Here is a 27,754-nt window from a genome sequence, read left to right on the forward strand (position 1 = left end):
CATCCCCACCTCCTAGCACTAGAAAGGCTTTTGACTGCCTCCATGCCATTTCCTCCTTCTTAAATTGGTCTCATTTGCCTGGGGCTATGATGATGGAATGGTTCCCATGGCTGTGGGGAGGAAATGGGAAACAATACTTTTACTGATCCAAAAAATAATTAGGAGGTATTTAAAGCTTCAAAGAATATTGTTGTTGTTTCGTCAAAATAATTCCCTATTTTTCTGAACTGCACAACTTCATTTTTTCCCATCTTTGAAAAAATAAGTTTAAAAAATATTTTCCCTTTCAATTGGTGAGTAGGTTGTGAGTTCCTAGGTTACCTTTATTTTCTCAGTAATTTTGAATAGTTAAAATAATTTTGTTATTTTGATCAATCTAAATAATGTTATTATTTAAATGAATTAGCAACATAACAGATAGCTACAATAGCTAAGCCATACAGTACTGTATACCCAGTAACAACAAGTTTTCATTATTCAAACCGACATTTATGGACATTAATAGGCCTCTGGCCAGCTCAAGTTCTCCATGACAATAAATCCCTGCAGGCCAGGATTTTTCAGGAACCAGGCTCAGATTAAAGTCTATGTCTGGGTATACGGCTATATCCTCCTGGTTCTGAGAACCAGAAAACTCCAGATGTGGAACAAACCAACCAAATCCAATGAATCAGAGAGCAGCAAGGATGGTGTAGGAAAGGGTTAGTCTCTGTTCTGCTATCTTGTTGATGCCAATCAATTGTTCTTCCTTTTGCATGGTTTACCTTTATAAACCTGGGGAGTGCATACAAGATAAGGCAGGTTGTGAATTTGACCAGGTGTGCATGGTTATCACCAAGCTTAAAGAAAAAAAATCTCCCTTATACATACATAGTGCATCATATGTCAGCCAGCAAATACTAACTAGTGCCACTCTGCCATACAACATGCTGGGCTCTTTGGAGTTACTTAGAGAGTATTTATAGTACAGGGCCTGCTTTTAAAGAACTAGAATCTTAATGAAAAGATCATGCAATCATTCATTCACTCAGCAAATATTTATTGAGTTCATCCTTTGTTCCAGGCACTGTGATATGTGGGCATGATGCAGAAACAAAATAGATGTGAACCCTGCTTCCATGGAACTTACAATCAGGAGATACTGATACTTCTAAGTGACTTTGGCTGTGTCCGTATAACCCCAATTCTAGCCAAATGGAAGGAAGAATGTTGCAGCCCACTCACAAATGATATTCCCAAAGTGGGAGGCCAGGTGTAAGACTAATAATTTACCTAGCAGCTCTGTGTGTTTATACAAATTGCTGTAAATGTACCTGGTAGAATAATCTCACTGAGGAAAAGTTCCTCCTGAGTTGGTACCAGAGGCAGATATATGGTTAAGCCAATGAAGCTCAGGCCTCAAAGCCCCTCATTTCACAGGCCTTTTCCGAGGCCTGGTTTTATATTCATTTCATTAAAGAAAGTTGTATATTCTTCAGGTTCTGCAAGTCTGGATCCAGTTCTGTCTGGTATGGTACCCAGGTATGCATGGAGAAAGTGAGATTTGACCTAGCTCTTGAAAGAAAAGTAGGCTGTGCATATTCCCCAAAAGAATGAGAGCTCAACATATATACAATGGAATATTACTCATCCATAAAAAGAAATGAAATTGAGTTATTTGCAGTGAGGTGGATGGACCTAGAGTCTGTCATACAGAGTGAAGTAAGTCAGAAAGAGAAAAACAAATATCATATCCTAACATATATATATGGAATCTAAAAAAAAAAAAAAAAAAATGGTTCTGAAGGACCTAAGGGCAGGACAGGAATAAAGACACAGACATAGAGAATGGACTTGAGGACACAGGGAGGGGGAAGGGTAATAAGCTGGGACGAAGTGAGAGAGTGGCATGGACATATATACACTACCAAACGTAAAATAGATAGCTAGTGGGAAGCAGCTGCATAGCACAGGGAGATCAGCTCAGTGCTTTGTGACCACCTAGAAGGGTGGAATAGGGAGGGTGGGAGGGAGATGCAAGAGGGAGGAGATATGGGGATATATGTATACGTATATCTGATTCACTTTGTTATAAAGCAGAAACTAACACCACTGTAAAGCAATTATACTCCAATAAAGATGTTAAAAAAAAAAAAAAAAGAGGGCTTCCCTGGTGGCGCAGTGGTTGAGAGTCCGCCTGCCGATGCAGGAAGGCGGTCCGGGAAGATCCCACATGCCGCGGAGCGGCTGGGCCCGTGAGCCATGGCCGCTGCGCCTGTGCGTCCGGAGCCTGTGCTCTGCAACGGGAGAGGCCACAACAGTGAGAGGCCCGCGTACCACAAAAAAAAAAAAAAAAAAAAAAGACCCAACGCAGCCAAAAATAAATAAATAGAAATTAAAAAAAAAAAAAAAAAGAATGGGAGCACATTCAGGATGAGGAGAATTGTAGGGACAGTGTACAGGGTGAATTGGAGGGCAGTGAGTTGATTGATGGGCAGTAAGAATTGCTAAAGTAGGGATCCAATCACCAACTCATCAACTAAGGTGTCTGCAATGGCCAATGTTGTTATTTAGTCTCTTTGCAATGTAAGAAATGGAGCACCACTCAGGTTAGCTCAAGCAAGGGAAGTTTATTATAATGGAATATCATGGCCTGGAGTATGTAGGCTGGAGTTGGAGGATCCAGAGAATCAACTGTTGGAATAAATGAGTTCCTTGCTAATCCTCCGCCATCATTGGACCTAGCTATTTTCTACCTGTTTGATCGTGTTTCCGTTACCAACTGCCAAGTCTTTCTCTTCACTGTCAATATAATTTCTCTTTACTTACAATATCTGCTTCCTCATGGCACTGGTCCTGCTGCTAACTTCCTTATTTCTTCAACATTTCCAAATTCAGATTCTCAAGAGAGGAAATATCTGCCTTGTCATCTCATTGTTCCTTGACTGGCAAGGCTATGTCTTAGGTTTGTATACCTTGTCCAACTGGGTATTCCTGGGATATGCAGAATACTTGTACAAAATATGGTAGCCTGTGGATGTGGATACCCCTTCAGTGGGGCTGTGAGCAGAGGAACTTCCCCTATAAGGGTCTGTAGGTGCAGGTGGTATAACGAATGACATGTCCAATGTAGCTGAAATAGCTAATACTTCCTGAGAGCTTACTCCGTGTCAATTTCTGTTTTAAGCACTTCCTATACATTCTCCCTTTTAATCCTACTGATAATATTATGGGGTAGAACTACTGCTGTTCCCATTTAACTGAGGAGGAAACTGATGCCATGCCAATTCAACTAACTTCCTCAAGGTCACACAGCTAATAACTATTGGAACCAGGATTCTAACCAGGTATGTTTTAGAATCCATTTGTTTTCGATGCTGTAGGCTGAATGTGGGATTTTATGAGGGTTGGGTTATAGCAGACACTAGAGGCAGAGAAATCACTTAGGGGACTAAAGAAGGTTGCAGTGGCACTATGGGTGGGTAATAAAGGAGGAACTAAGAAAGATGCAGAATGGTTAGGGAAGAAAGGATTTCCGAGATACATTAAAAAAAAAAAGACAAGAATCACTTGGATTTGGTGATAAGTTGGAATTGGAATTTTGAAATAAATATTCAAGTAAAATGCGTTATAAGTGCCCTCCTAATGAAAAATAATCTAGTTGGAAAAGAGATTTAAATTTTCTTAGCAATAGAAAAATGACTAAATTGGCTCTTGGGAAGTATAGTATCCAAAGATTTTATCAAATGCTGTGGAAGAAACTATTATATTCTTCTTACAGAGAAGTAGTATTCAGTCAAAATTTCCCCACCTCTGGATACTACCCACAAAAGGCTGGCTAGATTTCAGGGTATTGAGAAACTCTCGTATTTCATTTATATAATGTAAGCCAGATTTCTGAAGGGAAAACTTTCCCCCCGCTTACTTTGTAGCATGAAATAAAGAAAATTTCGGGGGTGAGGTACAACCTCAGTGTTGATATTCCAGCTTCTTGGAGTCTCCTGAGAAGCCAGATGTGAGAGCAGATGTTGCAGGCACTGTAACAGGTGTGGCAGAGGGGTGGATAGTATTCCCTGGGAGCCAGAGGCTAGAGCAACCATTGCTCCCTGTAGAGTCTGGGATGCTCCTCCCAGAATGGGATTTTTTTTTTTTTTTTGAATTTCACTTTATTTTTTTATACAGCAGGTTCTTATTAGTTATCCATTTCATACATATTAGTGTATATATGTCAATCCCAATCTCCCAGTTCATCACACCACTACCAGCCCCCCCGGCCACTTTCCCCCCGGCCACTTTCCCTCCTTGGAGTCCATACGTTTGTTCTCTACATCTGTGTCTCAATTTCTGCCCTGTAAACCAGTTCATCTGTACCATTTTTCTAGGTTCCACATATATGCGTTAATATACAATATTTGTTTTTCTCTTTCTGACTTACTTCACTCTGTATGACAGTCTCTAGATCCATCCACGTCTCTACAATGAGCCAATTTCGTTCCTTTTCATGGCTGAGTAATACAGAATGGGATTTTTAACATTTAGCCTTCCTTCCTGCTTCTGGCTACCAGTTACCAGTCTGTAATCCCTCAAATTGTGTCAAAGTCTTAGACTTCTCTGAGGTGGGAAGCCGTTCTGCCTCCTCAGCTGCTGCCCAGCTTTACCCAATCTTAGTCCCAAAGTGAAGTGCCCATTACTGCCAGCTGCACTTGTGCTTTTCTTTCTTTCTTTCTAATTTACTTATTTATTTAACTTTGGCTGCGTTGGGTCTTCGTTGCTGCATGTGGGCTTTCTCTAGTTGCGGCGAGCGGGGGCTACTCTTCGTTGCGGTGCGCAGGCTTCTCACTGCGGTGGCTTCTCTTGTTGCGGAGCACGGGCTCTAGGCACGCGGGCTTCAGTAGCTGTGGCACGCGGACTCTAGAGCGCAGGCACAGTAGTTGTGGCGCATGGGCTTAGTTGCTCCACGGCATGTGGGATCTTCCCGGACCAGGGCTCGAGCCCGTGTCCCCTGCATTGGCAGGCCGATTCTTAACCACTGTGCCACCAGGGAAGCCCACTTGTGCTTTTCTGACTCTTGTACATTCAAGCATGTGTCTTTGTTCAAGCTTTCCCCCTCCTCCCTACCAATTTTTTTCACACCTTATACCTCTTGATGAAACCTCAACCCCCAAAACAAAAGCCACTTTTATTTCCCTTTCTCTGAATTCTTAGGGTTTCTACAATCTGTACTATTGTGAGGAAACCAGTGTGAATTACATTTAAGGTCTATTCTCTTTAGAACACATTTTAATGTTTTAGAAGGAGAAAAAGGCTGAACGTCTTTAGAAGACTAGGTTAAAACAGAAGCATTGGAGGTCACATAGCCGAGTTTCAGCGTAATATTTTTGGACTGTAAGGCTGTAAAAACCTGAAGCTGAAGTTCTACTGAGGAGGAGATTGTCAGACATTAGAGCCTGTATGTAGCCTTAGCTGCTCAGTCTCAGGGAGAGCATGAGGACCATCGTTAGAAAAAAGGCACTGCACCTACCTCTTTCATTTCTCTGAGAAGAGAAAGATGAAGGGAAGGAAAGCTTTGAAGAGTAAGAAGCAAAACTGTTTCTTCTTCTTGTATTTTTTTCTTTGTGTGTGTGGTACGCCGGCCTCTCTCTGTTGTGTCCTCTCCCGCTGTGGAGCACAGGCTCAGGACGCGCAGGCTCAGCAGCCATGGCTCACGGGCCCAGCCGCTCCGCGGCATGTAGGATCTTCCCAGACCGGGGCACGAACCCGTGTCCCCTGCATCGGCAGGCGGACCCTCAACCACTGCGCCACCAGGGAAGCCCTGTTTCTTCTTCTTGCTAGTGTGGAATAGGAGGACCCAGAGTAGAGGCGATGCCTCACTCTGAGACCAACAAGTGCATAATGACGGTAGATAAAGCAGTACGCATTTCCTTAGAATGTTGCTGAAGCTTCCATATCTATCTTTATCCCTTATACAGAATAATTAACTGATTTTTTAAAAATCAGAAAGCAATGTTTTTACTGTTAGGTAATGAACTAGGAGCAAAAGTCCTAGTTTCTAATCCTGGATCTAGGTCTAGACTTGAGCAAGTTACTTAACTTTGTTGAGCTTTTATTTATTTATTTTTTCATCTATAAAATGGAAACAATATCCACCTACTTGCAGGCACTCTATGTAAAATCATGTAGAAACCATTTAAACATTAAACAGTAATTAAGCTGCATTGTGGCAGGCTCTGGTCTAGTCACTGGGGGTGCATCAGTGAACAAAAACAGATAAAAATCTCTGTCCTTGTGGGGTTCACTGACTAGTATAATTGGCCAGGTCACATTTTAGTTTTTCACACTGCTCAGTTATCCACCTCTTTCTTTTTTTATGAAACATGTGTTTGCTGAATAACTGTTATCCTCTGGGGGTGTTTACAAGTGAATCAAATCTATAGATTGATTATGGAGCCTTATGATGGAACAGAAATAAGGAGGCTGAATTCCAGGCAAGACTTTGCTGCAAGCTAGCTAGCTCTATTTTTTAGTTATAAAAAATAACTTTGTCACATATTTGCACTTCAATATTCTAAAATTATCTATATTTTTTCTCCTGGAGTAGGTCAAATTCTGCCCCTACTGACTTACATGCTTTACTTATTTCTTTGATCGATTAACCCCTTTTAAAAAAAAAATTATTTATTTTATTTATTTATTTTTGGCTGCGTTGGGTCTTCATCGCTGAGTGCAGGCTTTCTCTAGTTGCAGTGAGCGGGGGCTACTCTTTGTTGCAGTGCGTGGGCTTCTCTTGTTGCAGAGCACGGGCTCTAGGCGCACGGGCTTCGGTAGTTGTGACATATGGGCTCAGCGGTCGCGGCTCACGGGCTTAGTTGCTCTGCAGCATGTGAGATCTTCCCGGACCAGGACTCGAACCCGTGTCCCCTGCATTGGCAGGCAGATTCTTAACCACTGCGCCACCAGGAAAGTCCCTAATTAACCCCTTTTTATACATCATGAAAATACATTTAGTTCAGCCCTCATCAGAACGATTTGTTCATTCCAAATTAATGAAGTTTCATTATACTTGTATAAAAAGAGGACAATCTTGTAAATATTAGACCTTAGTATGCAGCATAGGTGTATCTAGCTCAAGTACTACAATACCAGAGATGATAGTAAATTCCAAAGTTTCCAAGAGACTAGTTTTACTGTCACTGGGATGAAATCCAATTATAGAGGAAATGTAGAATGTAGTTAGCATGTATTCTGGAACCAGACTGTCTGCATTTGAATCCAAGCTCTGCCACTTACCTGTGGGTGACCCTGGACAAGTTATTTTACCTTTCTTTTCCTCAGTTTCCTCATCTGTCAAGTGGCGAGAAGACAGTAGTGCAAACTTCAAAGAATAAACACTTGTCAAATGTTTAGAACAGTGTCCGACAAAGGGAAAGAACTTTATAATTTGGGGCTGTCTTTCAGGAGGGAGTTGAAGGGAGAGGAAATAAGAGTAGCGGATATATCATGTAGAGAAGCTGGTGGTAAAGGGAGCGAGAGATTGGACCACACTTACAGAAAGGGGAAGGGACAAGCATTCAAGAACAGGTGTTTGTGTGTATTTTATTTCCCAAGATAAGGGAAGCCTATGACTTTTGAAGGCAGTGGAATAGAGCCAGTGAACAGAAAGTTGGAAGAGGGAGGGTTAGCTATAGGTGCAGGGTGATCTATAACAAGGACACAGGTAGTTAGAGATGATGGAAGGTAAGTAATCATCAAATAGTTTTCTCTGTGTTCCTCAGGAATTCAGCTAGCCTTTATAATATATTACACATCTGGCATTGAAATTCTGAAGACAATAGATCAGACCATACACCTCAGCTGTTCAGGATCAAACAGTGGATGGGGAGAAATTAGTGAGATGATGCGAAGTAAACAGAGAGAACTTTAGCAACAGGCTGAAGAGTAGTCTGAACTCTGTGGTGCAGCTGGGTCATTCTGAAAGGAACCTCACAGACAGACTAATGCAGGGTTCACTAGACAGAGGCAGGGTGGCTCCAGGAACACAGGCATACGGCATCCTCAGCCAAACCACTAACAGCCAGGGTCCACCCACAAGCCATGGCAGCAGACCCAACAACTGGGTTGTGTTCAGGTGACTGGAGTGGCCACTCATACATCAATCTTTTTATCGCAATTGCCACGGGAAAATAATTTGGTCCAAGAGTCAAATTCAAAGTGAAGATCACACGCACACACACACACACACACACACACACACAGATAGTCTTTTCTATCTTAACAGGAATCTTTAAAAATATCCTGTACTAAGGCTGAGTAAATAAAGCTGCTTTAACTGAAAATTTTTGGGTTCTCATATCCAGAGAGAGGACCAGCTATGCTAGCAGCTTGGGTATTATACATATTCGGTAATTTGGGAAGAAGACACAAAGCTATAATCTTAGCTAAAACAAGAGGAAGAGGACTTATTTTGAGCTGGACAGTATCTTCATGGTGGTAAGAACTAAGATGTCTAAGAGAGGCCCATTAGCGCCTGTAAATCCTACACTCTCAGGAAAGACTCATACTTTGATGTGGATGAAATTCAGTGTCTTAAAGGGGTAAAGCATTAAATGGATTAAACGTAAAAGAGTTTGGCATTGCCTGACATGAATATTTCTACCTTTTCTTCCTTCCACCCAAGGTAATTCCCTTTTAAGTATTGCTTCTCAATATAGATTAAGAAGTTTTATCCCTAGCTAAAGGGAGTCCAGGCATCAGTAGCAGGAGTGAAGAAGATTATTTTCAACAGGACACCCCGCTGAACAGAGCTCCCCAGTCTACACACATGGGCAGTCTCCTCCACTACCAGCTAAACTTAACTTGCCAAATATTTGCTTGGAGTGTATCCCACATGACTGGATCCCTACGCAGAACCTGTCGGATCCCATACACCAGTTCTATACCCAACCCCAGCTTCTGCTTGTTTTGCTGTTAACTGTTCACACCAGTACCTTCAGAGGCTCACCCACAGGCAGAACCAGCATAACCTATGAGTTTTACTCCTCCCCAAAGCAGCAATGACTTATAGGTATGGGAGTAGGAAAGCCCAGACCCTTTGTCTAGAGATGGGATAAACGCTGAAGTGTAGCTTACACTCCAGAGTTTCCCAAAGCTTCAGACTGAGACTGGAATTACCTAAAATCTCACCACATCATGGATTCTTCTCCTTCTCTGTCCTACTTTCCCACTCCCTTACTGTTTCTCCTGGGAGTACATCCTTAATAAGTCACTTGCATACAAGCCCTTGGCTCAGACTCTGCTTCTGGGAATGCTCAGCACAAGACAGTCCTTACTTATTATTCATTGATTCATTCAAAAAAGTGCACTGAGTGTCTAAGTGCTTTCATCCCAGTCCAGTGAATTAGAGTGATATATAGTTAGGTGAAATGTAACCATGGATATTCTCAAGTATTATATGGGACATACAGAGACTACACATTTCTAGAGTCAAAAGAAACTTAAAATATGAATATATCATCATGCCTGATAAGGTGATTTCTACCTAGTAGGTTCTTATGTGTGCCAAAAGACTTGCTTAGTCCTTGGCCTCATAATGTTGACCACTGAGCAGAGCCAATCATTTCTTAGAATGCTGTTTTACTCACAAACATTTATTGGGCTCCTGCTATGAATCAGAAAGTGAGAAACCGACACACTCATAATTGGGTTTGCCAAAAAGTTTGTTCGGGTTTTTCTGTAAGATGTTAAGGAAAAACCCAAACGAACGTTTTGGCCAATTCGGTACGATACAATGAGATAATTACATCTTGAATAATGTATACAATGCCATGGTAATATGATAGAAGGAAAGATACTTTTCCGAGAAAACAAAAGGCTGGATCTTGGAGGAAAAGTACAATTGATTCTGGACAGAAGTAGAGAGAGGCATTTTAGAAAGGGAATAGCAAACTCCAGAGTAATTAGGTGTAAAAGAGCATTGGCAGGTTTCTGGAAGTGTGAGTAGTTTACAGGATTGAATCAAGGGTCACACGAAGAGGAGAAGCAGGAGATAAACCCAGAAGTGGAGGTTGGAACCACTCAGTGGTACACCTTAGGTACTTCAGAACTTTATCCTGTAGCAGTGGGGAACCTTCAAAGATGTTTAGGATTTGCCAAGGTTTGCCTTGGAAACAATACAAAGGATGTGTTAGAGAAAAGAAAGACTCCAGTCAGAAACACTAGTTAGTTAGAAGGCTGTTATTAGGTTAAATCAGGTATAATTTCCAATATACAACCATTTTTGATCCAAAAATAATGTGAATTCATATAGTTCAGATTGATACACTGGACAAGAAGAATGAGGGTGAGAATCTGAACACTGACGTGAAGACTGGAGAGAAGGAGTGAAATAAAACAGACACACAGGAGAGAAAATTGGCATGAGATGCAGGGGCAGAGTAAGCTGCAGAATTAGGTGTGACCGTGAAGCAAAATTTTGTAATGTGAATGACAGAGTGAATCACGGAGAATGTCCATAAGGGAGATGGGTTCCACCAGGGGAGTGGATTAGGGAGTAGAACAGGGCACCATACCATGCTTCAGAACTCACGGCTCTTCACCTATTACCTTGCAGCGCCTCATTTCTCTTTAGTTCCTTCTTTTCCTGCTACTTGACATTGGACAGGCATATGATACCCAAATGCCTACTGTTATATTTGCTCTTAAAGTTGGGCCAACAAATAATGCAATCCCAAGTGTATTTACTTAGTTAAATCAGTCCTCTAAATGAGAACCTAAGCAGCATGACAGCAGGAAGAGAAACTTAGCGGTCCTCTAGTGAAGGGACCCAACCTAACCAGATTGCTCTTTAACATATGAAGGGTCTTCTCATACATAGGCACACAGGCGATTCTGAAAGTCTTAGAGAATGAAGAGGAAAATCTGTTTTGTTTTTCTTTTCTATTTTGACCTCGACGCTGACCATTCTTCCAGATCCACAATGTTTCTATAAAAAGTGTCCCTGAACATCTTGTGTTTGCTCTGAAATAGATATTGGCCAAATTATATTTTTTTGTTGCAATGAAGACATGTCATTTTATTGTCCTTCAAGTAACACTGCCTTCCTAAAATAAAAAATTGTCTATTTGTTTAACACAGTCAAGAACTGGAGAACCACATGTCTGTCTGGACATTTTATATAATGTCACGCCACCTGGGTTGGACATGCTATTTAAGATGATCTTAACTATACTCTTGAGAAAAAAAGGACTCTAGCAATCTGATAAAAAAGACTGACTAAGGATACATTGAATTCAATTTCTTTTTGTTCTTTCTTGTAACAATTTCTTATAAGAATTTCATTTCATTTTGCTAGTTGTTGTAAGAGAATTACTAAGAAATGTATAAAAAGGAAACATTTTTCAGGTATATTTTCTTTTTATGTATTTCAACTTTGTCGAAATGTGTATATTTCAATATTTTATTGCATCGAATGAATTTAAGCGATTATTTGTAGAATGCTGTTGAGGGATGGGCCTCAGGACAAATTATGCAGCATTGTTCATTCAGACCACAAATACTTACAGACCGTCACCTATGTGCTAGGCACTGTGGTAGCTGTTGGAGATGCAGTGATAAGCTAAACCAGGCATGGTTTCTGCTCTCAGGAAGCTTGTAGCCTAGAGATAATAACTCGTGTTAAACAAATAATCACACAAGTAACTAGTCGTTACAAACTACAATGAATTCTTGAAAAGAAAACAGTGGGTCACACAGTGGGAGACCAGTCCTGGTCAACGGGGTATTCTCTGAGGAAGTGATTTTCCAAGTTAAGACCTGAAGGACAAGTAGTAGTCAGCCAGGTGATGAGGGAATGGGAGAGCACTCTGGGTAGGGGAAGCTTCAAGTGCAAAGGCCCTGAGGTAGGCAGGAGGATGGCCCTGTTTGTGATGTTTCTGGACGGCTAGAGTGGCCTGAGCACACGGTAGCAAAAGGTTCAAAACGAAGCTGGAGTTGCAGCCGGAGGCTAGATCAAGCAGATAATGTTAAGAATTTTGATCTGTACCCTAAGAGCAACAGGAAGCCACTGAAAGCTGGAGAGTGGTAGAATTAGATTTACCTATAAAGATCATTTGAAGTCAGTGAGCTTTCATTCGGCATTTAACAAATGCTGTGATAAATGCTCTCAGGCTCCCGAAGTCACATTAGACCCGATTTCTGCTCTCAAGTAATGTCTGGTGTGTCAGTGTGGGAAGAAATAGAGTGTGGGTCAAAGCACAGAGGCAGGAATGAGACAGTCTCGGGGAGATAATATCTAAAACATCTTTGTTTTACTCGGTCATAACCGATGGGCATTGATGTATGGATTGGGGCTCTGCTGTTTTTTTTTTAAATGTTCAGGGAAGTGTCATCTGATTAAAGGAGTCATAATCAATAATTCGTCCACTGAAACCCTCTGTCTGTTCACAGATCAGGCACCACACAAACAACTATGCATCCAGCTCCACCTCTTTACCCCACCAGTGCTCCTCAACCCTGATGTGGAGTGACCACTTGGAAAGGTGAGATGTAGAAGCGGTCTGGATCTACAGCTTAGCCCTCCCCGATCTCTCTGTTCTGATCCGAGTTCATGTTACAAAGGCAGAATACCTCTAAGAATTAAAATGCAAGCTAAGCACACACATCTGATTAAGGAGGACTAGATTCCCCAGAGGAGCTACTGTTGTTTTTTACAACTTCATTTACATATCCTCCAATTAAGCTTTCTGAGACTGGCTCCAGGCTGCTCTTGGAACTGACGAACTCTCATGTAGTGAAAGAGCCTGCACATCACTTTTCATAGTAAGAACAGTCTCCAGGAGTATTTCTTAATTTTTTTAAAAATTGAAGTATAGGTGATTTACAATGTCATGTTATTTTCAGGTCTACAGCACAGAAATTCAGTTATACATATATATATATAATATATTATATATATATTATATATATATAAAATATATATATTCTTTTTAAAATTCTTTTCCCTTATAGGTTATTACAAAATACTGAGTATAGTTCCCTGTGCTATACAGTAGGTCCTTATTGGTTATCTATTTTGTACGTAGTATTGTGTACATGTTAATCCCATCCTTCCAGGAGTATTTTAAAGCTAAGTGACCCCTGTTTTGCTTAGGCACCAGAACTCAGCATGTTCGCCATATGTTTAGCACACTCTTACCTGCTCTTTCGATTATATCTGTTTTGTATAAAACATATATTTCAATGAATGAACATTGCAGAAAGCAGAACATAATGCCAAATGTGATGCACATTTGGTCAGACTAAATTTCGAGCATTAATTTCCTCCCTCAAATATTTTCTTTCAATATTCTTGTTACTGACTGTAGGGTTAACTGAATGAATAGTCTTCTGTGTGTCATCGCATTGTGTGATCTTTTTTGTTTTAATGAGAGCATGTAAAAAGTTTTAATTTATTTTCAAAGATAGCACATGTCTTTTCAAATAAATTGAACCCTTCATTTTTAATGGAAAGTCAGCATGTTCGTTTTATTTCATTCCCTGGGTACAGCTGGGTACAATAGCTCCTCTACTCAATATAAGTTGTTATGACAGATGTGGACATTCAAGCAGCTCAATTTCTTTGACCATTTGTTCTCCCATAGTGGCAGTAACTGAGAGATAATCACTTCTGCTCTTCAGGGCAAGATCTAAATGTGTTTTTCAATAAATACTGTGTAACAATGCCCAAAGGATAAGAATAAGCTGGTTGCTTCTGGAACATACCTCAAAAATCACAAGGCCAATAAAGTTTTTACTCAACTCACTTTTATGATCTTATATCCTTCCCCTGGATATCTGCCTGTAATATACATATTACAGGCACTGTTTTGCTATGAACACAGATCCCTTGGAAAACAAAAGAAGGGAAAAGAAGGGAGATACCCAGCTCCCATCTCATTATTGGTAGGTTCATGCTAATCCCACCTTTAATTTTTTAAAGTAAATCTTATCGTACTTCCTCTCATTATATAAATAAGCCAGGCTCTCTATAGGAACTTTGGAAAATAAAGAAAATTAGAAAGAAAGGCAACTTACTAAACTTTACTTCCACTACTCAAGAAAAACCCACCATCATTTTAGTGTATTTCTCTCTTCATTTTCCCCTACACTTTCCTTGATTTATTTTACATACTTACGATAATATATACTCATTATTGTGTCTTGTTTTTTTACTTCATTTAACATAAAATAAGCATTCCTCAGATTATTTACAAATTATTTTTAAACTAACTTTAATATTTATGTAATAGCCTATTAAAAGAATATACTATAGTTTACTTAATCATTATGTGTGTTCAAATTTGGCACCATGATGAATAGAGTTGTATCTATTACCCAAAGACTGAAATGCAGAATTAAAAAAAAATTTGTGATTGTTTTTACCAAAAGTATACTTTAAGGAATAAATAATATATAAATTTTTAATATTCTTGAAAGATGCCTATAGTCTGACTGCTTTCAAAAAGAATTACTAGAGATTTAAAATTTCTTCAGCAATGTGTGAGAGTTTCTACTTTGCTTTATTCTAACCAGCACTGTATGTTATCTTAAAACACACACACAATACTTTGTTGGTTTGATAGGAGAAAAATTGTATTTCATGGCTCTTTTAATCAGTACTCTTCCTGATGTTTTTAGAGTGCGGTTATATACTGATTAGGGCTTGTTTTTAAGGCAAGATTATTTGACCATTCAATGTTTATACAATTGATATAGTTTTATAATTTGATTATTCTTCTGGATTACAATCTTGGAAACCAGAAAAATTGCTCAGAATGAAAGCATACACTTAGTGTAATTAAATGAGCCGGAGGCTTACATGATCCCAAATCCAGAATTATTTAAATTGCTTTTATTTACAAAACACAGATGTAATTACTTCAAACAAGAATGTTTTGATGTCTAAGACATTATATTTCACACTTACATCTTAGTCCTCACACCATACAAAAACAAAAGTATTCCTATCCATGCTTACTATATCTTTTTCTCTTTATTCTAACAGATAATGAAAGAACGGAGTTGGACTTTTTATTGTAATTCCTGCTTCCCTGAGTTTGTGTATTTCTTCCTACTTGAGAAGGAGAATTTTATATTTTGATTTTTTCTTCTTTTTCATCTTTTAAAAAATTTTAATGTTTTTTCTTGTCAGTAATATCCACTGAGACCAAATTTATTACTGTAATATGTGTCTTTGAGTATTAAAAATTGGTTTCTGGGACTGGATTTTGAATATATATTTAAGAAGCTGGGCACAATTGCACAGGTGGTGACTGACGAAAAAATGAGAAAAAGAAAACCCCATCCTTCATGAGTTTTACCCCAACTTCAAACCCTTATGTGAATCTCAACTGATGTGGATATCTTTACATTTTATGGTAGCTTTGATTTTACAATATGAGTTTGTAAAATCAGTAAAAGATTTTGTCAGTGAAAAGTCAACTTACTGAGAGCAAGAATTCAATTAATAAGACATAAACTTCACGAGATAGAAAAGGATGCCAAATGAAGGTAGGAGGGTACCATGACCAAAGATATTTATGCAAAATGTGTGATTAACGTTTTGGAGATGTGTTCTTCTGGGCTAAGCTGGGAACTAAAAGTCCTTAAGTCTGTATTCTGGTTATATGTCATTTAGTAATTCAGGAATCAGCATAATTGTTATTTCTCTGTCTTTGAAGACTGAAAGGTGTGATGCAACGAAGAGCTGTCTTGAAATGTCATAGAAAATAATAATGAAGCTAAGGGGTGAACTGTTGAGTTGGAGCATTAAAAAATCCAGGTGCAGCCTCTGATCCACCACTATCAATTCAGCATTTCTTACAATTTCTTCTTGGGTGGCATACAAAAGACAAAATTAATAAATGACATAGTTATCAACTATCAAGTTTTGTTACTTTTTTTTTTTTTTTTTTTTTTTGCGGTACGCAGGCCTCTCCCGCTGCGGAGCACAGGCTCAGCAGCCATGGCTCACGGGCCCAGCCGCTCCGCGGCATGTGGGATCTTCCCGGACCGGGGCACGAACCCGTGTTCCCTGCATCGGCAGGCGGACTCTCAACCACTGCGCCACCAGGGAAGCCCAAGTTGTGTTACTTTTTTATGAAATAAAAGGGTCTAGTTTGTCTGAAATAAGAAATTCTGTTAACTTTAAAAAAATACTTTGAGTCATCTACTATCTCTCAGCTAATGTACACTTACCTGCTCATAAATTCAACCAACATTTCTTTCTCTTGTCTTTCTTTCCCACTCCTTTCCTCCTTCTTTTCCCTCACCCCATTCACTTAATTCAACACATATTTATTGAGTGTCCCTTCTTTAGGCACCTAAGGGCCATGCTGTCACCTACGAGGATATCTTAGAAAGAGATGATAATATGGTATCAGTAGTTTTGCAGTAGGAGCCTATACTGTGACTCTATTGTCATTTCTGTCAATGAGATGAAACCAAAATAGTTGAATCATTCCTTCTGGCTAGTTGAACCAGTGTGAAGTAGCTTCAAACTACAATTATTTTCATTAAATATGTATTGAAATTCAAGCACCATGTAACTGGCACGAAACTGATACTGTACACAATCCCTTTATTCAGGTTTAAATTCAACATATTCTATTGAGCAAGTAGAATTTGCAGACCATCAATAGGAATATCCATACTCCTGTTACCTATCTGTCCATCATCCAGCTATGTGGTTGTCTAGCTGTCATCTATTTACCATTTTATTTTTACAAAAGAGGGTAAGGTTTACAGAGGGCTTGCCCAATGTCACTTAGGTAACATAAGTAGGAATTCAGATCCAAGTTTAAGTTTTTTGATTCCAGGTTTACTGTTCTCCCTACAGCACAGTGGGATGTGAGACTTATTACAATGATATTCCATTTATAAGACAATGTGATCTAGTAATAAAAGCATGGGCTTTGGAATCAAACTCATTAGCTCTGTGAACTTGAGAAAGTTAATTAATTTCATTGAGTCTCAATGAATTAAACTGTAAACTAAAGACAATAATACTTACCTGTGGGGTTATTGTGAAAAGGTACATAAAGTGAGTGTAACACAATAGGTACTCAATAAGTAACTCAGTAATTAACTGTGATTAATTCTTTATCTAGACTTACCTCCAACTGTATAATATGAGTTCTCACTTTCAACTGTAAACTGGCTTCCTGACTGTAGGTTGAAATGTCATGGACAGAATCAACGTTATGTAACAACAGATCCCTGGATGCTATTCTTCTTGATTCTAATACCTCATGGTTATTTTTGCCCACACAAAACCTACTCATCTCCCACATGTTAGAATCTCACCTTGTCCTTAGGCCTTGGACAATTTAAGTACAGAAGCCCCTCCTTATCTGTGATTTCAGTTACCAGTGGTCAAGCGCAACCTGAAAATATTAAGTGGAAAATTCCAGAAAAGAACAATTCATAAGTGTTAAATTGCATGTCATTCTGAGTAGGTGTGATGAAATCTCCTAGGGTTCCACTCTGTCTTACCTGGGATGTGAATCATCACTTTGTCCCCTGTATCCCACTCATTAGTCACATGGTAGCCCACTCAGTTATCAGATCCACTGTTGAGGTTTTGCAGTGCCTGGGTTCAAGCACTTAATATGCTTTTTACTTAATAATGGCCCCAGGGAATTCCCTGGTGCTCCAGTGGTTAGGACTCCGCGCTTTCTGCCACCAGCCTGGGGTTCAATCCCTGGTCGGGTATCTAAGATCCCCCAAGCTGTGAGGTGTGGCCAATAATAATAATAACAATAATAATAAAAGCCCCAAAGCCCAAGAGTAGTGATGCTTGGCCATTCGGATATGCCAAAGAGAAATTGTAAAGTGCTTCTTTAAGTGTAAAGTGCTTCCTTTAAGTGAAAGTTCTCAATTTAATAAGGAAAGAAAAAAAAATATGCTGAGGTTGCTAAAATCTACATAAGAAGAACTCTTCTGTTCTTGAAATTGTGAAGAAGGAAAAAAAGCTAATACAATAACGATTGGTTATTATCGTTAATCTCTTACTGTACCTAATTTATAAATTAAACTTTAAAAGAGGTACTTATGTATAGGAAAAAACATACTATATATAGGATGCAGTACTATCTGTGGTCTCAGTCATCCACTAGGGTCTTGGAATGTATTCCCTGAAAATAAGAGAGGACTACTATGTCTTTGTTATCTGCTTACCTCTCTCCCCAGCTCTGAAGTTATATAGTGCTCATTTCGATAATTACTGTATTATTCCTTAAATATTTTCTCTATGCCTGTCTTTTTTCCCTTGACAAAATTCTATTTCATGGTTGACAGACACATTTCTTATATTTTCTTCATGGGTCTCATAGCTCTAGTACAGTATTTGACACCACAAAAAATGGGCTGTACAGAACTGGTTCCTGACTACATATAGACCTATGACTTTTGCATTGGAAGAAATAAACTCCTGCCTACTTCTACCAACATTCTATTGCAGAGCCAGTGATTTCATTCAGAACCACTGCAACCCAGTGTGAAACAAAATAAAAAAAGCAAAAAAAAATCCAGCTATGCTGTTCCCAAACGAGGTTGGGACAGGGTAATGTGAAGAGGCATGCCAAGCCATGCTGAGATCTCAGAGCCAAGGGCAAGGAAAGGAAACAGGGAATATTAGAGTTAGAAGACTGAGCTTCCATCAGAAGTTATATTCATCCAAATTCTCCCAAGGAAGGAGGAGTTAAGGTCATTATCTTTTGTATGTAAATGTGTATATGTATCTTATAAGGGGACCTTGGTCCACGAAATATATGAAAATTCAGACAGTGTTGAATTGGTCTACATTTTTAGTGTCTACAAGGATGACTTTTAAAAATTAAATAAATAATGAAAACTAGGTTATAAGGAAACCATATAAGCTACTTAAGAGAACAAAAGTTTTTTTCAACATCTTCAGTAGTTGGAAGCACATTTAAAAGAAGTTTATTGTTAAGATAATTGTAATTATTCAGACACCTTAAGGATCTGAATAAAATATACCTTGCTTGATATGCTTTTAATTAATTACTATGAATACCTAAATGTTTAACGGCTGTCTTAAAAAATATTTGTACTTATGTGTTTCATTAATCCAGGCTTTTACTAAATATTTTAATTCAAAATATGTCTAGGCTTACCCCATGGATTAAAATGTTTCTCTCTTTATTCATGTTCTAAGACTATTTTATTGTCATTATCTGAAATGCTTTTTTATATAAAAATAATTTGTACAATATGCATTTTTAAGAGCTTTTGTAGTTTTTTTTTTTTAATACTCAACCATATTGTAAGCCCCTTGTAAGCAGGACCTCTGCTTTTGTACCTACAGAGCCTAGCACTGTGGTAAGCACATAGAAATTGCTCAATAAAAACTTGATGGCAAGTCTAAGTGACCAGACTGCAATCTACATGAGTGATGCCTAAGACACTAGGTATGCACAATATGGGGAAAGGCAGCATTTAGTTGACAGTTGATTCTTTATTTACTTTTCCTCTTTGATGTGCTGTTTTGGTCAGTCTTTAAATCTGAGTGGTGCAGAGAGTCTTCTTTAGACTTCTTGAAGAAAACAACTGCAAATATTTGTTGAATATGGGGTGATTGCTGTTAGAAAAAAAAATAAGTGAGATAGAAACTACATATAAAACTAACTTGTCTTTTGGTTAGCTAAGTTATTTCTTACATTGATATATGAGCTGAATTTTACTACACTTAGAAGTAAATGAAGGTATTGCTGAAGATATATAGGCTGTGGAATAAAATGAACATAATTTGCACATATGAGGGCAGTAGAAAATTTTCATTTTATTACTTTTTTGAGCAAAGTATAGTGTTTTCCTTTTCGAAATAAGTATACCAGAGCCATAGTAAATGAATAAGAGTCATTAGCTGATTTCTTAAAGAAAGTTAGTGGTTGCTGATCATGTTTTTTTATCAGTGTATTTAACTTATAATTGAAATATTAAATCTTTTTAAATGCTTTGGAAATAGACAAGAAGTACTTATTCAGAATTACTTAGAGAAAATAATAAAGAATAAAATTGCAGGTATACATAGAAAACATGAGAACTTAAGTAATAAGCACTAAAATACTATGGCACAGGAAGGGAAGAAGAGATTATACACTAAAAAACCACAATGCCATGTAAAATACAGGGTTAAACCGAACAGAGACTACCAATAGAAATTCAGGATTAAAACAAAGGGATGTAAATTTGTTATAAGACTAGACAAAGTATGATTTAGTAATAAGTGCTCCATAACTACTTGCTGATTGTTGTGGTGTTGGTGGGAGAGGCTCCTGCTTCTTCTGGTAAAGAATAGAAATAGATGTTCGGGCCTCGTCCCTGAAGGGGCTGGATGGGCGAGTTGGGTGCGATGGCTCGATCCTGGGCGGCGGCGGCGGCGGCGGCTGGAGGCGGTGGCGCGTCGTCCCCCTTGCCCAGGCGCCGGCGGTGATCCGAGCGAGTGGCCGCGGCCCCCGATGAGACTGCTCGCGGGATGGCTGTGTCTGAGCCTGGCGTCCGTGTGGCTGGCGCAAAGGATGTGGACCCTGCGGAGCCCGCTCACCCGCTCCCTGACGTGAACATGACGAGCGGCCCCCGCGGCCGGCCGGCGGCCGCCGCGAGCGGCAGGAAGGAGAACCACCAGTAGTATGAGAGCAACAGAGAGAAATTATGTGCATCACTCCAGGCTGTCTTTGTTCAGAGTTACCTTGATCAAGGAACACAGATCTTCTTAAACAACAGCACTGAGAAACTGCGCTGGGTATTTATCCAATTATATCACTCTTTTGTGTCATCTGTTTTTAGCCTGTTTATGTCTAGAACATCTATCAATGGGTTGCTAGGAAGAGGCTCAATGTTTGTCTTTTCACCAGATCAGTTTCAGAGGCTGCTTAAAATTAATCCAGACTGGAAAACGCATATACTTCTTGATTTAGGTGCTAGAGATGGAGAAGTCACAAAAATAATGAGCCCTCATTTTGAAGAAATTTACGCCACTGAGCTGTCTGAAACTATGATATGGCAGCTTCAGAAGAAGAAATACAGAGTACTTGGTATAAATGAATGGCAGAATACAGGGTTCCAGTATGATGTCATCACCTGCTTGAATTTGCTGGAGCGCTGTGATCAGCCCCTGACTTTGTTAAAAGATATCAGAAGTGTCTTGGAGCCAACTAGAGGCAGGGTCATCCTTGCTCTGGTCTTACCTTTTCATCCCTATGTGGAAAACGGTGGCAAGTGAGATAAACCATCAGAAATTTTGGAAATCAAGGGACAGAACTGGGAAGAACAAGTGAATAGTCTGCCTGAAGTTTTCGGAAAAGCTGGTTTTGTTATCGAAGCTTTCACTAGACTGCCATACCTGTGTGAAGGTGACATGTGTAATGACTACTACGTTCTGGATGATGTTGTCTTTGTTCTCAAACCAGTATAAACATGTGGAGGTTGAAGTCTTCAGAGTCCACCCCAAGAATGTATGCTCCAGAAGAGGGTCTGTGTTCTCAATTATGTGAAGGGAAGACCTTTGGGGACTGCCATTCTAAATATCATGTAGGAATTTTAAAAGCCAAAATACTAATTATTTCTTTGTAGTGTGTAAAAGGAATGTTTTTAAAAAACAAAAACCCAACTCTTTGAGGATTTTTATAAACTCTTTACTCAGTAATGCAGGTCACACTCCGATTATGGAAGATAATTTTTATACTTAATTGCAGTAGGGACTCATTCTCAGGCAAAGCAATAGTCATGACTTCACATGGAACCAATAAATATGGATTGTTTTTAATAAAATGAAGACTGGCGATAAGGCTGTCCATCCAGTTGCAAATATTGGTTATAGGATATAGCCACTGATACTCTTTCATGTTTAGAAATTCTATCATTATTCAAGAAAATGTTTTTAATCATGCTAATAAACTTTTTTGGAGATGAAAAAAAATAGATGTTCAAGCAAAATTAAGTAAATGTCATACTAAGAGAATTTGGAAGGAATAGGGAAAACAGTAATATTTTTAAATATGACTTTGGAAAAAAATTAAAGATTGAGTTAATCTTCTTTCTATATATCTAACCTTCCTTTAAGTTCTGTTAATCCTACCAGTATTTCTCAATTCTCTTCATTATCACTGCCATGTTTTAAATCTATGCCTCCATCATTTCCCATCTGAATTACCCCAGTAACCCATGTCCTGATTCTGGTCTTGGCCCTTTAATCATCCTCCATATCTGCTGTCAGAGCAATATTTTGTTAATAAAATGAAAATCTGTTTATGTTATTTTCCTTCACAACATCTTTAATCTTTTCCTATAACCTTAAGGATAAAGTTAAAACAACTTAACTTAGTCTATAGGGCTTTCTACAATCTAGTCTCTGCCGAGCCTCTGGTCTCCTCTTCTACATCCACATTGTTTTCCAGGAATGCCAAACTGCTGTCCAACCCTTTTGTACTTTCCTCATAATGTACCTTCTCGGCTGGATACTCCCTTCTCCTCTTCTGTACATGATTAATCCTAACTCATCTTTCATGAGTTTCAACTCAAGTACCACTTCTATCAGGAAACCTTCTTCTTGATAAAACGTCCATCTGTGTTGTAATTTGTTGGTGTATTTGCCCATCTTCTCTGCTAGCCAAGGCAGGGATATGTTTTTCATCCCTGAGTCTGGTGTATGGCATAGAATGGTATTCAATAAGTCCTTGCTTGTGAAAGAAACAACAGAAAGAAGATGTGAAACAATCAGCAATGCGACTTTGAGCAAAAGCAAAAGTTCAAGATAATCCAAAGTCCAAACTGTCTTTATGTTACTTAAAGCAGGTAATTAGCCACACTTTCTGAATAACCATCCAGTTGTTGACTTTCCAGTCACAGAACTAGGTTTGTATTTACACTTGAAGTTGGCAGAGATTCTGTGGAAGTAACTGACAAAACTGAGAAAGAGTGTCACAACCTTATCTCACTTGACTGCAGTTCAGATGCAATCTTAGAAACTCAAGAAAAAAATAACAAATTGAAATATTGCTCTCCAACTTGATCCTGAATTTCTTCAAAGGCAGAATACTGTAGTCTTGCAGAGACATCTCAGGCTTTGAAGTTGTATAGTTGGCCTTGAATCCTGACTGACACTAGCTAGTCATGTGACCTTGAAGATTCTATATTTAATCTCATTTAGCCTCAGTTTCTTTGTTTGTAAAAGAGTAACAAACACATTTTAGGGTTGCTGAAAAGATTAGATATGATATGTTTGAGGCCACTATTCTTAAGATCACTTTAAGTCCCCAGAGGTAAAAGATGGTCCAAAGAAAGCCATTTACAGGATGCCTCACTTTTGAGTAAGTGGCTGGAATTTGGATCTGAGGAATTATATGTGTACCAAAGCAGCACATAGGCATAGTTGGGCCTCAATCAATTTTACTACAAGCTCTTTGCAAATATCCAACCACCCTTTAATCAGTTAACTTGAATTACCATCAACCAGCTGCTGAGCCAGTGAGATTTCCTCTGCAGGTGCCAGCAAGAATATTCCTGCCAAAAAAAAAGAGAAAGTGGTTTTGAAATAAAACTCCTAGAGTATAACTCACACTAAGTACTTGTGAAGTTAAAGAGGAAACAACCTGAGGCTAGAGACCCCATTAATATTGGAAGCAAGGCATGGTTATGGGATAATAAGGAGCAAAAGAGAAGTAGTAGAGTTGCCAGCAAAAGCTACATCACCTGGGCCTATTTCAGTGTGGGCTCTGGACTACATCACAGTACCAGGGCCAGTTGGTATTAAGAAAGACTTCTCCCAGGGCATCTGTCCGTGAAGAGAAGTGCAGTTCTATGGTTGGCCTATAGACAGTATCAACAGATTAGGATTAACAGAACTCAGTGATTGTGCTATTCTTAACTTCTCGTACAACTATTGCCATATTGCAAAACCCACCCGTTGGTACCATGTGGGAAAATGACAGATGCAAAAAGGGAATTCATGAATACTTGGTTCAGTGTTTCTCAAGCTTGCCTAATCATACTATTCACTCAAAGTTTATTAAAATAGAAAATATTGGTCCCTTCCCTGGAGATTATGAGTCAGAAAGTTTGGCATGGGACCTAGGATTTTGTATTTTTAAAACAAACTTCTCCTAGGTGATTCTTCTCAACAAGCAGATGTGACAACATTGATGTAGTCCAGTGGTTCTCAAAGTACATTGCTAGACCAGTGCATTAGCATCACCTGGGAATTTATGAGAAATGCAAATTATTTGGCTGCATCTGACCTACTGAATCAGAAACCCCAGGGCTGGAACCCAGCAATCTGTGTTTTAGAAGCCCTCCGAGTGATTCTCACACGCACTAAAATTTGAGAACTCCATATGTCAAATGTGGTCCAGAGAGCTGGAAGTTGGGAGTGTAGCTGCAGTTTAGGAAACTCACTTGATCCAGATTCTCCTAGGACTAGGAAAGTCATGACTTCAATCCAGGTGCTGACTGCTGCTTTTCCCTTGACATCAGTCCTCCTTTTCTATTTTCTAAAGAGTAGCTTGATTTTGTGGATCCCTTGGTTTTCCAAATGATCAGGGTAGTGCTCCCCTCTCTTTTCCTACTTGAAATCCTCCTGTTGCTTAGCTCCCCCCTTAAAAACACTGGCTGAATGCCCAGTTGGCTCTAACTATTTATGACTGAGGCTCACACTTCTATCAAAATGCTTTTCAATGTTAGTATGTACCCAGCCAGGGGCTACGATATTTTTTTGGAGGAAGGTGTAAGCAGATAACAAACTGTCTTCTTCTGTCTTCTAAGTCTCATCTTTTTTCACCTTATGGAAGGCCAAGGCAATGCTGAAAGACACTGTCCTTTTTTCAAACATGTCCATCATTTTGAAGGCTAACTGAGAACACCACTAATATGCAAAATATTCTCATTTAATGTATAGGAACAGAGATGAAAAGGGAATCACTAATCAGCCAAGGAGACTATTTGCTGCCGCAGCAGTGAAAAATGTGTATTAGTTTACTAGGGTTGCCATAACAAAGTACCACAGACTGGAAGGCTTAAATAACAGGATTTATTTCTCACAGTTCTGGAGGCTGATAGCCCAAGATCAAGGAGTTGGCAGTGTTGGTTCCCTCCATGGACTATGAGGGAGATTCTGTTCCATGTTACTCTCCTAGTTTCTGGTGGTTTGCTGGCAATCTTTGAATCCCTTGGCTTGTAGACACATCGCCCCACGTAGCATTCTCCTTGTGTGTGTGTCTCATGTCCAAATTTCTCTTTTTTATAAGAACACCAGTCATATTGGATTAGGGGCCCGTTCTACTCTAGCAGGACCTCATCTTAACTAATTGCATCTGCAATGACCCCATTTTCAAATAAGGTCACATTGTGAGGTGCTGGGGGTTAGGACTTCAACATATGGATTTGATTAGGGCAGGGGAACAATTCAACCATAACAGAATGGTTGGTTGATTCAGGGAGGAAGCCAAATCTAAACCCCAAGATCACAAGACCTAAATCATGATGCTTTGGGGATTTAATGGGTTAGGAATAAATATCTCAATGACACATGCCAGCCCTGGCTCCAATTAGGAAAGACAATTCAAACGTGATCATATTTCTGACACTGAAATATCTGGAAGTTTTTCCAGATATAATAAAAAAAAAACAGTAAAAAGCTCATAAAACAAGTGTTGGGAAAGATATTTGTGTTTGTACCAGGTTTTAAATGGACAAATTAGATGAAAGTCAAATTGCTCTATTTATTTTGGGAAGAGTGGGAGCTTGTAAGAATTCCTGCACTTATGTTATCAACTCACATTGATTCCACTGCTTTGAATAGTCACATTTTTACTCTGGTAAGTTCCAAATCAGAGCAATATACTTATCTAGAGGTTGAAGTTTGAAGGGAAACCAAATGCTACTCATTTAAAAGAGGATAATTAAGGATTTACAAAGTCATTTGAACAAGTGGGCATTCAAACAGGTATATGATATTACTACTGAGCCCAGAGGGTAACAGTGGTCCAGCTACTGCCTTCTTGAGTCAGCTTGCTTATTTGGAGATTTTTATTTATGATTTCATGCCTATGCAGAGATAAACCTTCAAAAGAGCATCACAAGCAGTGGTACCTCTGTTTTATCTGCTAATTGAAGTCTCATCTTGGGTAGACGGTCAAGTGCCTAGTCTCTTTGATGTGTAGGTCTGACTGTTGACACCAGGTCATGTGGGTGCTCTGGAGGTGTCTAAAAGCTATTCATGATCACACAGAACATTGTTCAGTGTTAATCTAATCCTGATTTGCAGGTTGTTCCAGTAAAATTCCATTGGCTGTACTTTTTCATTTCATCGCTGTATTTACGTACGCCCCAAATAGTTTAAAAAAAGAAAAATAGTGGTTGAAAAGATGTGGACTTATGTTTCTGGGAAGTGATGCAATAGTTTTTGGAAAAATAATGAAACTTTCAGCATATTTCTAAAGTTCTTTTTTGTATCAACACTTCTTGCTGTGTTTTCACAGTCACAGTGGAAGATTCTGCCAACACCCAACTGTGTTACTAATCTAGTACACAGCTGAACAAATCATTTTCTTGAAATGGTTCCCCAGTAAAACCTAATTGTAAATGCCTGTAATTACCTAGGGTATCTGTCTATATACCAATGATTGTTGGAAATAGAGGGAACACATTGATATGATCCATTTGACAACACTCACCATGTACTTAACTATTTCACATTTCACATTTCAGACTCTGAAACTGTATGAGAAACTAAGCCTTCTTTATGGTGGAGATAACTGCCCAAACCCATAGAGGTTCCCCTATTAGGTGAAGATGGAAATAGCTACCTGAGGTGGCATAAACAGCAAAATTTCAGCTAAGACCAGTCCTAGACTGGGTACTGGGAAATTCCTCTGTCTCATAGGTTTACGTTAGGTATCTGGTCAGTTGTCTGAAAGACAAATGTATAATTGTGTATAGTGATGAGATTAGCAGCCCTAAAATATATTTCTGAGAAAATTTCATCCATTAATAAATGACAAAATCAAACAGGGCTAAAAGTCTTTCAAGAAGGAGGTTCCGCTTTTGGAACAAATGACCAGTTTCTAGTGATACTGTCAGAAATGTTATAAAGAGGTTATATATCTCTTATGTCTCTGCTGGGGAAAGAGGCCAAGGGCAGAATAACTCCAGGGTCTTCCAATCTCTGCTGATAGAACAATATCAGATCATTCAGAGAAGGAAAAGTATCTCTACCCTATTTTTGAATTGTTTTTCTTAATAGGGATTTTTCTTTCATTCCCTCCCTCTCTCCCTCCCTTCCTCTTTCCTTCCTATATTTATTAAGTTAATAAAATCTTGACTGTGTGTTACTTCAGAATAGGAATCAGAGAACAATGTGAATCTATATGATGCAAAGGGAAAAGAGAAGTAACATTTTCTAAAATTTACAAAATGCTTTCTATTCACTATCTCATACAATACTCACTACCATCCTATGAGAATGTTAATGTAAACTTCCATTTTAAAGACGAAAAACTTGAGGCCCATCTCTAAATTAGGATTTAATTACCTTGCTTTCCCAACATATTAGATGATCAAACCAGTGTTCAAACCCAGGCTTGCCTGGCTACAAATCTTTTATTTTCATTGTATCTTTCAAGATGTTTCCAGTGTTTAAAATTGATTGGGAAGAGACAGAATATTAGAAATTATATTAGCCACAAGAAAATAATTATAGTTTCTTTTTTTAATATAAATTTATTGA

At 38.9% G+C, this 27,754-nt stretch overlaps 1 protein-coding gene and 1 pseudogene across 3 annotated transcripts in view; both read left to right on the top strand.

The window, feature by feature from the left end:
* The window catches only part of PTGER3 (prostaglandin E receptor 3), a 125,876-nt gene that overhangs the window by 65,820 nt on the left and 32,302 nt on the right, over positions 1-27,754 (top strand). For 2 of the 3 annotated variants that reach the window (XM_029231034.1, XM_029231032.1), the window contains 2 exons: positions 12,421-12,512; positions 15,017-15,885. The exons of the other annotated variant lie outside the window; for it this stretch is intronic. In XM_029231034.1, coding sequence (XP_029086867.1) covers positions 12,421-12,512; positions 15,017-15,020 — 96 coding nt within the window. In that variant the 3' untranslated portion in view covers positions 15,021-15,885. Of the gene's footprint in view, positions 1-12,420; positions 12,513-15,016; positions 15,886-27,754 lie in introns of those variants that run through there. 3 annotated transcript variants of the gene reach the window in all.
* Positions 19,537-21,544, top strand: LOC114899886 (annotated as a pseudogene).

This window comes from Monodon monoceros, unplaced genomic scaffold, assembly GCF_005190385.1.
Source record: "Monodon monoceros isolate NGI ecotype Baffin Bay Population unplaced genomic scaffold, NGI_Narwhal_1 Super_Scaffold_18, whole genome shotgun sequence".
Lineage (NCBI taxonomy): Eukaryota > Metazoa > Chordata > Mammalia > Artiodactyla > Monodontidae > Monodon > Monodon monoceros.